The sequence below is a fragment of the Plectropomus leopardus genome, chromosome 5 (genome assembly GCF_008729295.1).
Source record: "Plectropomus leopardus isolate mb chromosome 5, YSFRI_Pleo_2.0, whole genome shotgun sequence".
NCBI lineage: Eukaryota > Metazoa > Chordata > Actinopteri > Perciformes > Serranidae > Plectropomus > Plectropomus leopardus.
Genome location: NC_056467.1, coordinates 30187461 through 30198024, shown reverse-complemented (window position 1 = coordinate 30198024; position 10564 = coordinate 30187461). Strand labels below are relative to the sequence as shown.

The following is a 10564-nucleotide window of genomic DNA, read 5'->3' as shown; positions in this document are numbered from 1 at the left end:
CATATATGCAAGCGGACTAAGAGACCTCCAAATATTCACCAGTTCAAACATGATATGAAACTGTACCTTGGAGCACTGAAAGGAATGACAAATCAGAAAGCCATAAAGACAATGAGCATTTACAATGCCTTGAAATCTTCTATTTGATGTAAATATCTATATTCCCCTTCCTGTTCATTTTTTCTCTTTTGTTTTTCTGTTTCTTTTATATCTTGGTGTAAGATAAGATTTATGTCCACTCCTGTTATTGTTGTTGTTAGTGTATGATTTAACAATAAAGGAAATAAAAAATATACACATAATACTATTTTATTTGAAGTTGTATGTCCCTCTCCTAAGCCAAAACAAGTCCTTCCCCGTTGCTTAAAAAAAATTGCCGCGCCCTCCCCCTCCTTATAATAAAACATCCAGTGTGAATTATTAGTCAGGCGTTAATCGTTGACGCCTAAATGCAGAACCGAGGGTCCTGGCTCTTTGCGCATGCGCCATTAATGTTGCTGCCGTAGCCAGACAGCAGCAGGAGATCCGACACCGGGGATGGCCTCTTAATCTTTAATAACAAAATCAACATTATACATTCACAAAATGAAGTTTCCCTACTCATAGATTCACGAGGAGTAAGTACTGCGCTTTTAACTTCCGGTATTGTGGTTGTTTTTGTTCGGGGAAAGTTTGTTAGCAGCCGGCCTGCTCACCATCAGCACAAAGAGGCTCCTTATTTATACACCGAGCTAACACACTGAGCCACAGAGCCCCTGGGCCATGTTAATGTGGGTTATCTTTAATGTGGGGGCAGCTGTGGCCCCGCAGCCTGTCCGCTTTATGCTTCTGTGCTGAAATATCTCAACCACAGCTATTGGCTCGGTGCTATCGTCAGCTAGCTGTGTTAAATTACAGCAGGCTGAGGCTGGATTTCTGGACAGATGGCTAACGTTACCTAGCTACACTCAGCCTGTGTGAAAGTTACCTCACTATCAGAGCAGGACAGGACTCTATGAGCTCACTGCTGCTCTAACTGATCACAAATCTGACAAAAGGTTCATTTGGGCGTCAGCTGAGGTCATTGTGTGTGCAGAAAAGGTCACATTACCCAGGCTGCGTTAATGAAGATCCTCTTTTCCTTCACTCTGCATTGCGTCCTCCTGAGAGACACACAGGATTAAAATATAGACCGGAGTCAGCAGAGAAACACAACAGCCTCGTGTTTTTACATTCAGATCATATAGAGAAGCCGGGAGTCTCAGAACTGTATAGCTTATTTTTCTTAACAGTTATATTGTACAAATTTGTTAAGTTATAGTACTTTTTATTGTAATTTTTCTATTCCACATTTATGCTCATGAGTTTTGCACTACTTTGCTCATTTTTATTCCTGATATCAGTCCAAGGTTGCACTCTTGTTATATTTAGATTTTTTAAGCACTTTTTTTTAGGTCATTTTCGTGTTGTTGGTTTTTTTTTTAACCAAAAAAAAAATCATATTTTCATGTAATTTTCTTGTAACATTTTACATTTCTTATTAAGTTGCTTGCCACATTCATCCCATGTTTTTCTAAAGAAATAAAGCCAATTTGCGCAGGTTTTAAAAGGTTCAGGCTTCACTCATTCATATTTAAATACATTTCTTTCAAACATCTAAAAAAAAAAAAAAACAATGATAACAGCGTTAAAAAGCCTTTAGAGATCATTAAGATTGTTATACAATGACGAGTCAGTGAAGTATCTGAAAGCGGTAGTGAACTAATGATGAATCATGAACTGTCTGCAAATCTGTGATGAATCTGCAAAATGATGGGTGACTAAACCAGATGAAAACACTTAGGAGATCCCCTCTCTGTAGTCAAGCTGCGACTAACAGTTACTGTAATTTTCGGTTAATCTGACAGATATTATCTTGATTGACTTATTTGGTCAATAAAATCCCAAAAATAAGACACATATCAATATCTTCAAGTCTGAGATGCCACCTTTGCTTGTAATTGTTGTCACTTCACTAACACTGAACCCAAATGTAAATCTGGGTGAGGTCAATCTGTCCTGTAACTCCTGTAAGCCTTACATCCTCATGGTCAGCGCAGCCTTTTTGGGTCATGCCTCTGATATGAGCGAACAACATGTTTCAGGAGTGCTGCAACTCAAAGCCAAGCCACATCAGTAGAGCAGTTAAATCATTACAAAGTTACTTTAGATCATTGATTTATCATTTCTTTTTCAAACAAAAAACACCAAATGTTCTCAACATCACTTTTTTGTGTTGCATTCAGACACCTTTCACAAGTATTTAAACCTTTGAATCTTTCTTTTTTTAAAAAAATGGGGAAAGAATCATGAAATATTCCATAATTATTGTTAATTATCATAATTACATATTTAAAATTATGCTACTTTTTTTAAAATTCCAAGTCTTGTTTGCCTTTTCTTTTCTTTTTGATAATGAACTGAATGAACTGATATTGAAAATAATTAGTTAGTTAGTTAGTTAGTTAGGCAGTTAGTTGCAGGACTACTGTGGGTTTTGGTCCTCATCTCTTTGTTTGGACACACAGGAGGAATGAAGCAAAAACTACGGTCTGTCGGACATGTTTGGGTCAAGCCTTTCATAGTATGACCTCATAAAAACATGTTAAGCTCATTTTCTTTTCTTTTTTTTGACTGTGTGACTTTGAAGGAAATAGATGGTTGCAGCTCATCATCATACTGCATCTATGTGTCATTTAATTCAATTAAAAAAACTATTCTTCCCTCTCTGTTCTTAGCCTGGTTGCACACACAGCGCGCATTTACAGAACTATGATGTCAGTTTATTACAAGCTGCCATTTGCAAAAGGTCAAACTGCTGGATGTGAAAACAGGCGATAGCAAAGTCATTTCACACCGGCGTAAGTGTCTGTCAGCGCTGACTCGTGCCTGCTGTTTGTCCCCAGTATGGTGAGGAGAAGGTGCCCCATGCTGCATTAGTGGAATAGTGACATGCTGGCCTGTCTGCCGGCATCAGGTGATCCTACCATCCGACTTCTCTCCCGCACGCAGATGAACACTGGACTACAGAAATGTAAGTGCTCTCTTCCAGCATGTTGTGGTTGTATTAACACTTAATGAGTCATTTCCTCATTGGTCAGCATTGGGGATCAGACAACGATGATGTTGCAATCTTAAGACACAGACTGAAATTTGCTTTTTCATGTAATCATGATTAAACCTGTTTGAATTGTTTTACACAATTCTGCTTTATTTTTCCCCTGAAATCTGTGTTGGCCGGATTGCCCAAAATCCAGCCAACTATTAAGTGCACCTTGTATTTGATCTAAAACATTAATGGAGACAAAGTGAGTTTATGTCATCCATAAAATGCTGTAGGACTCCTCGCTGCTGCACACCTTGTGCCCTCGGCTTAAAGTCAGTGGGGTTTTTTAATGTGTTTTTGGTTGAAAGCCTGAAATAAGGTCTGTGGTTAACACAAGCTGAAGAGACTTTCACCTTTTGTTCTACAATGTGAAATATGTCAAATAACCCACTCTTGAATTTTTAAGCTTTTTGTGTATGAAAAAACACAATTGATAACAAATGGCTAAATGAGACTACAGAATGTCATCACACCCAGCACAGCTTTACAGCCTCGTGGTAGTGACTTTATGTCATGCCATCATAGTGGAGTTTTTTTATAGCCTAATGTTATCTTTTTACTTTTGGCGATTGTTTTTACATGTCAAAAATCTAAAGGTGGTGTTAATTTGTGAAGAATATCTGGCTGAATAAAACCTCATAAACATTTGTTAACCACAGAGCTTATTTTCTGCATTGATCCATTAATTGTTTTTTGATGAGGGAACCAGGGTGACGCTAACTTTGGTCAGCCGACAGAAAAGCCTCATCTTTGGTGCACTCTCGCCTTTTTTTACACAGAGATTGTGCTGTATGGCCGCTACCAAGTCCCTTGTTTATACTGCAGTTGCATTTTTACACAGAACCAAACGACAACAGCATCATGCCACTCCAGTTTGTTATTTTAGAAAGCATGCCAGCATCGTGGAAACAAGAGGTGTGACACGTATCACAAACAATTATTAACTGTCTCTGTTAAATGGTTACTGGATCAGAGTGCACAGAAATGGTCTTTCTAGAATAGAATAGAGTGCCTTTATTTGTCATTGCATAAGCAATACAACAAAATTAAAATTGCTCAAATCTGAACAGTGCAGATCTTTAACAACAGACAAATCACACAACATAAAACATAAAAACCAATAAATGCAGAGAAATAATAATTGCACATATTGAATATGGCACCTGAAAATTTGATTATGCTGTGTGTGAAAGTTAAGTGAGAAGTTAAATAATGCATTTGCATTCACAGAAGCCCAAAACTGCTGCGTCAATGCGTGCCTCCATCTATAAACTTGACAGTCGAAAGGACCACCGGCGTGACGGATGTTACATTTCGACGGCGCCTTATGTGTGCGACCCACTACAGGAGATTTGAAAGCAGCAATTAGCAGTTAGCAGCTAGCTCAAAGAAAAGAAACAGCAGCTGAAAATGTTCGCAAACTGGGAAAACAATGACATTCTTACCATCCGAGCAGAGGACCAGATCAGCTATCATATAACAGGGACGGTAAATGGTTGTTATAGACATGTTATGTCGTTGTGTAGAAAGCTCTCTCGACACGCAAGTTAAACGTCACATTAGAGATTGACGTTGTTGTGTTAAACATCACGCCTATATTGTTTTCACAATGCCGCCATGCTGTCTAAAATGTTAAGAGCAAGAAACAATTCACTTCCGGGCATCATTCAAAAAGTGTTTCGTCAGGGAGCAGGATTATTCTTCAACAGAAGAATTGAATATTAAAAAAACAATGTGTTGGCACATCTAAAAAGACAGTGCATTTCAGTGTATGGGGTTGGACTTGTGGAATGGATTGGATGATGTGTTGGCAAGAACATGAATCTATTTAAAAACTATACAAAAAAGTTATTTTTGGCAGGTATATGGAGGAGGAAAGGTTGTTTTAGGGATGTTTATGTTTATTTTGTAACACGGGGATATTTGGATGGTTAATAAACCTGGGATAGTTATTTATGTAATTTGGTGTTAAGTAAACTGGAGATGGTTGTTTGTACACTAGTTGTCAATAAATGTAAGAATTTGTTGACATAATATAAAAGTTTAAAAAAAAAAGTGAAAAAGTGGTAGGGATGTTTAAGTTTTACTTCCACCTACTCCTCGTTGGACAATTAACATTTGTTTTGTTTGTTTGTTTATAATATGTTTTAATTTTTCAGTTTGAAATAAAGTCATTCATTCATTCAGAATCACACACTGGAACCGAATGATGCTGCCGGTCTGGTGTAAAAATGCAAAAGTGACATAAAGAAGGGACTTCCTAGTGGCCCTTCAGTGCGATCGAGAAACACATCATGTGTCTCATACTGCCCTTTGCTACAAGCACTTCTGTCTGAAACAGTCTAGCTATGTCTGACACCGTCCTCTCTTTCATTCACTTACTCAGTATTCACTATGTAGTGTGTATTAGATAGTGAACTATATAGGAAATAACTAAACAAGATTTTGGACATGACCTTGGAATAATTTCCCCTGGAAATACACGGCCGCATTGCATTGTGGTAGACTGGAGTTAAATTTAGGGTACATCGTATGTACACTCATATTTGCTGTGCATTGTGGGCATTTTATAGTGTACTTTACAGTGGATGAAATTAACAGCAGAGGTTTCAAACACTACTACAAAATGGCGAACACACTATATAGTGCACTATATCCGTGATAGGGGACGATTTCAAACAGAGCTTCTGTCAGAGCTTATGTCCCGCCTCCCAGAATCCCAGTCTGTTCTGATTGGTCAGCTGACTCTCTCTATGCACATTCTATTCTATTTGTTACATTGTGATATCACTAAGTTAGGGAGGCAAACACTGAAGCTCGAACGAGCTGTTTCAGGCAGCTTAGGAGCAGTGCCCTCTAAGGGGGAGAGAGCTCCCTTTGGCTTGGACTTTGGGCTTTATCACTAAGGAGACCTTTTACAAGCAGAAAAATTGTACACAAAACAATAAAGAAAAGGGAAAACCCCAGAAAGCATAATAGGTCCCCTTTAAATCTGCCACCGTTGGTTGCACACATAAGTTGCAAAATGTCACAATTGTGCTGGCAATGGTCCCATCCTGCCGGCTGTCTCTTTTATAGGGACCTATAAGTGGTGCTGTTGGCTTACAGTCATAACAGTGAACAGGAAGTATAAATGGGCTTATGACTACAGAACTGTTAACAGAGAGCTGGAGCAGATAAAGCTAGAATGGATCTCATAAAATGAACTGCAGGTTCATTTTATTCCCACACTGTTGTCATACAGTCTAGTGTTACAGTACAAGTCAGTATATGTCAGTGTGCTTTGCTGTGTATTTCTGGTTGTCTGACTTTACACACACATTGCAGGGGAAACTACACAGAAGATGAGATCTGCCAGCTATCCAACCCCAGCAGAGTTGGATGCCTATGCTAAGAAAGTTGCCAACAACCCACTGACCATCCAGATCTTCCCCAACAGTGTCAAAGTTCCTCAAAGGAAGCACATTCGCCGCACAGTCAACGGGCTTGACACGTCCTCGTCCAGCCAGCGCCACAGTCCCTACCCCTCTCAGGTCAGCTCCAGTAGGGGTCTGCTGGCTGTCCTACGTGCACCTGTCAAAGGTGTCATTAAAGATTCCGCCGGTAGCCGCACCCGGCAGCTACAGAAGGCCGTCATGAACCCTCACAGTGGACCGTACGCCACTCAAAGCACTTTAAATCTTCCTCAGCCTGCTCCTCACCTACAGGGTCCGTCTCAGCCTGTGGCCCCAGCTGCCCAAAAGCAGGGTATGGTTCACCCACAGGCGCTACAGCAGAGCATGACTCACCCAATGACTTTACAGCAGCCTCAAACGATGCCTCACCCGCAGGTGTTACAGCAGAGGAACATGGCTCATTCACAAGCTCTGCAGCGGCAGCAGAGTTTGTCCCAGGTTCAGACTTCACAGCAGAGATTGGCTCATCCTCAGGGCGTCCAGAGGCAGCAGAGTCTGCCTCACGCTCAGGCTCTGCAGCAGCAGCAGAGCCAGTCCTGTCAGCAAGTCGTCCCGCAGCAGCACCTGCCTCACCTGCAGACACTAAAGCATCAGACGGCTCCTCCACAAGCTTTACTCACACAACAAGGAGTGACTCAGGATCTGCGCCACATGGCGGATGGAGCTGCACTTCCGACCCTGCAGCACACCCAGGGGCTGGTCGGCTCGCAGCCCCTCCCCCAGGCTGTGGGTACAGGACCTCCTACCATGCCTAACAGCCTCCAACAGCCCCCACCGGGAGCATACGGGCCCCGGAAGCTCCCTGACGCAGACGCCCCACCAAATGTAACTGTATCTACCTCCACCATCCCACTGTCCATGGCGGCCAGCCTGCACCAGAACCGGCCGAGTGACCTGAGCAGCATCGTGCACCAAATCAACCAGCTGTGCCAGGCACGGGCCGGTATGGGCACCACCTCAGTCTGTGAGGGCCAAATAGCAAACCCCAGCCCCATCAGCCGCAACCTGCTGATCAACGCCAGCTCCAGGGTGTCCTGTCACCACCCGGCTCTGGGCTCCGTGCCCAGCTGCCTCATGGTGGGAGCCGCGGACAAAGCTACAGCTCAGACTCCCAATGCTGCTCTCCATTCACAGCCCAATGTCGCTGCTACTAACAGTATACCTGCCTTTCACGCAGACCCAGAGAAGGTACAACTGCAGCAACAACAACAGCAGCTGCAGCAACATTTACATCAGCAGAAACAACAGCAGCAACATTTACAACAACTGCAGCAGCTGCAGCAGCAGCAGCGCTCCTGGGCTCAGCACCAGCTGGCCCACATGCAGCAGCCTCCTGAGGGGGCCCATCCCTGCAAGAACCCACGGATGGAGCCCCCGACTGAGTGTGCTTTCTCCTCTCGAAACCTCAACTATCCCCACAAGCTCCCCAACACTGCACAGTCCTTTTCTCTCAAACACCCCACGGAAAAACCACGACCCTCCTCCCCCGTTAACTGCCCCATAGGTTCTATGCCTTACATTAATGGCCACTACATGCAGCCACAGTGGGGCAGTGTCCCCGCCACAGCAGGAAACAACGGATCCGGCCCTCAGGACCTCCCTGTGGCTTTCCAAGGAGGGCAGGCTCCTGCCTCCACAGACCGCATCCCAGGGGCAAAGTACCGGCCAGGTAAAGAGGCTCTGCCTGGTCAGTCCAAGCTGATGCAGAATGTGGATTTCTTAGGTGGGGGCTTCCAGATGCCCGGTTATCAGGAGCAGAACATGGATGTGATGGAGAAGATGCACCGGTCAGCCATGGGCCAAGTCCAGGAGCCCAACAGCGGTGGAGGAGTTCACACTCATCACCCTGGCTACCGTTAACGCGTGTGCTCATCCCTCCTCGCTGTATTTTGAGTTCCTCAACAGCTACGTTCTGCTTCTGTGGTTTATTCTTTAAGATCTTGCAAGTGATCAATTACATTTTACTGCTTTGGAGCTTGATTTGTAGAGCCACCAGGTTGTGATGTTTCAAAGTATTCCTCAGGTCTTAAGCCATGTCGTACCTTTGTTGCAGATGAAGGGTTTTTGAGATTGTTGTCCACTGTTGAGTAGAATTCCTCTTTTCATCACTGGCATGGATGTGCTGCTCTTTGTTCATGTATATATGGTGTTTAAGATATTAATTTGCAGCTGAGAATATGCTTGCCATATGATTGTCACAGTGCTTTTCTTAGGTTGACATGGAACAACTCAACTTTTTTCAGCATTTGTGGCCTTACAACTGCCCAAAGGCAAGATTTAGGATGTCCTCGTTTAATGTGTTTATTTGAAATTATTTATCCTCTGAACAGGTTTGTGATTCATTTAAATAAGAAGGTCACATGTATATGCAATGAATAAGACTGTTGATAAGGTTTCTGTCCCAGGAACTCCCTCTCATAGTTGAGGTGTACACTTTATAACAGGCCTAAAGTGAGAGCCACAACTCCTACATCAGGATTACAACATGGCTGCGCTGTGAGTGATCACAGTGCACAAAAACCGCTAACTATCACTGTTAAGCTGAGTCTTAAAGGTGCAGTGTGTATGATATAGGGGGATTCATCTGCAGAAATGGAACATAATATAATAAGAATGTTTTCTTAAGTGTATAATCACCTAACAATTAAAATCGGCATGTTTTCGTTACCTTAGAAGGAGCTGTTTATATCCACATAGGGAGCAGGTCCTTGTCTACAGAGATCATCATGTTGCACCACTCTGTTTCTACAGTAGATCAGAGCAAACTAAACACTAACCCTTTTAACACAGAGACCACGCTAAAGGGCCGCCGCAAAGTCCCTTCTTACGCTGCCTTGACATTTTTTACAAAACCAAACGATGGTGGGATCATCCTGCTCTAGTGAGTGATTTTAGACAGCATGTCAGCACCGTTGAAGCAATAGTGGCATGACATTGAACACAACAGCGTCTCTCTCTCTAGTGTGACATATGACATACACGTAGGCAGGGCTTTATAAACAATAAAAATGGTGTAACATGATAATAACGATAATTTGCTGTTTCTGTTTTATCGCGGCTGAGCTTGTCCTCTGTTCAAAGGGTAAGGAGCTTCCAAATCTCCTTTACTCCGATACTATCAAAACATCACACACGTCGCACCCATAATCCCATCCTGCTGGCTGTCCCTTTTACATAAACCTCAGTTAGCCGCTGTCACTACCTCTGTTGCCTGCTTAAAGATGAGACAACTGTCCCCTTCCCACTGTGACATGCTGAACAGCATCAAAAACCACTGATTTAACGTGAAACTGCTCTATTCAGTGTTTTTTCTTTTAATCACCTGGTCTGTTTCTTTTGAAGAGAGAGCGAGAGAGAGACCGAGACCTCTGTGGATAATTTGGCTCCTTGTTAAAATGTTCTCAACAATAAACACTGACAAAATCCTAACCGGGCATCCATGCTTGCCACACGTGAGAAGTTTGAGAAAATCCTACACACTGCTCCTTTAATAATAAGACAAAGCCAGAAAGAGCAAAAACATTTATGCTCTCCATGTAGTCTTACATTTGGAAAGTCTAAAATGCCCTCTTGTGTGTAATATTTCAACATTTGCTTTTGAAGTAGTTTATTTTATTACAGTTTTAGTCGTATTTCTGTAGATGGTCCTACTTGAACTGTAGAAATTACTTTTAAATGTTATGCCTAACGTTTGGCAAAAGGAGCAGAAACTCCATTAGCCCTTATTTGTCTTTAGCTAATGTGAAACAGGATGGTATCCCATTAATATTGAAATGTATGTCAGTGTGTGAAAAAGCAAATTGATCACTTGCAAGCGTGCAAGTACTTAAAATATAATGCAAGCTGGGGAAATGCTTCCCTCCTCACCACTTTACTACTGTAATACTGACGTGGTGTGGACATTATCTGCGTGGCTTGTGGTGGGCCGTTCATCTACTAATCACTGGCCTCACCCCGTGTCGTATTTCTGCTACCTATAAAAAAA

At 42.5% G+C, this 10564-nt stretch overlaps 1 protein-coding gene across 1 annotated transcript; it reads left to right on the top strand.

The window, feature by feature from the left end:
- The first annotated feature begins 505 nt into the window (after positions 1–505).
- On the top strand, positions 506–9202 carry LOC121943103 (protein FAM222B-like). Its single transcript, XM_042486508.1, has 3 exons — positions 506–617; positions 2925–3052; positions 6452–9202. The coding sequence occupies exons 2-3, from the start codon at positions 2971–2973 to the stop codon at positions 8437–8439; spliced, it is 2070 nt and encodes a 689-aa protein (XP_042342442.1). The 5' UTR covers positions 506–617; positions 2925–2970; the 3' UTR covers positions 8440–9202.
- The last annotated feature ends 1362 nt before the right edge of the window (positions 9203–10564 follow it).

What these genes read in the sequence shown, in the direction of transcription:
- LOC121943103 (XM_042486508.1), top strand. Translation starts at nt 2,971, where the DNA reads ATGCTGGCCTGTCTGCCGGCATCAGGTGATCCTACCATCCGACTTCTC. An exon ending in GAACACTGGACTACAGAAAT is followed by an intron (nt 3,053 to 6,451) that starts GTAAGTGCTCTC and finishes CACACATTGCAG; the next exon opens with GGGAAACTACACAGAAGATG.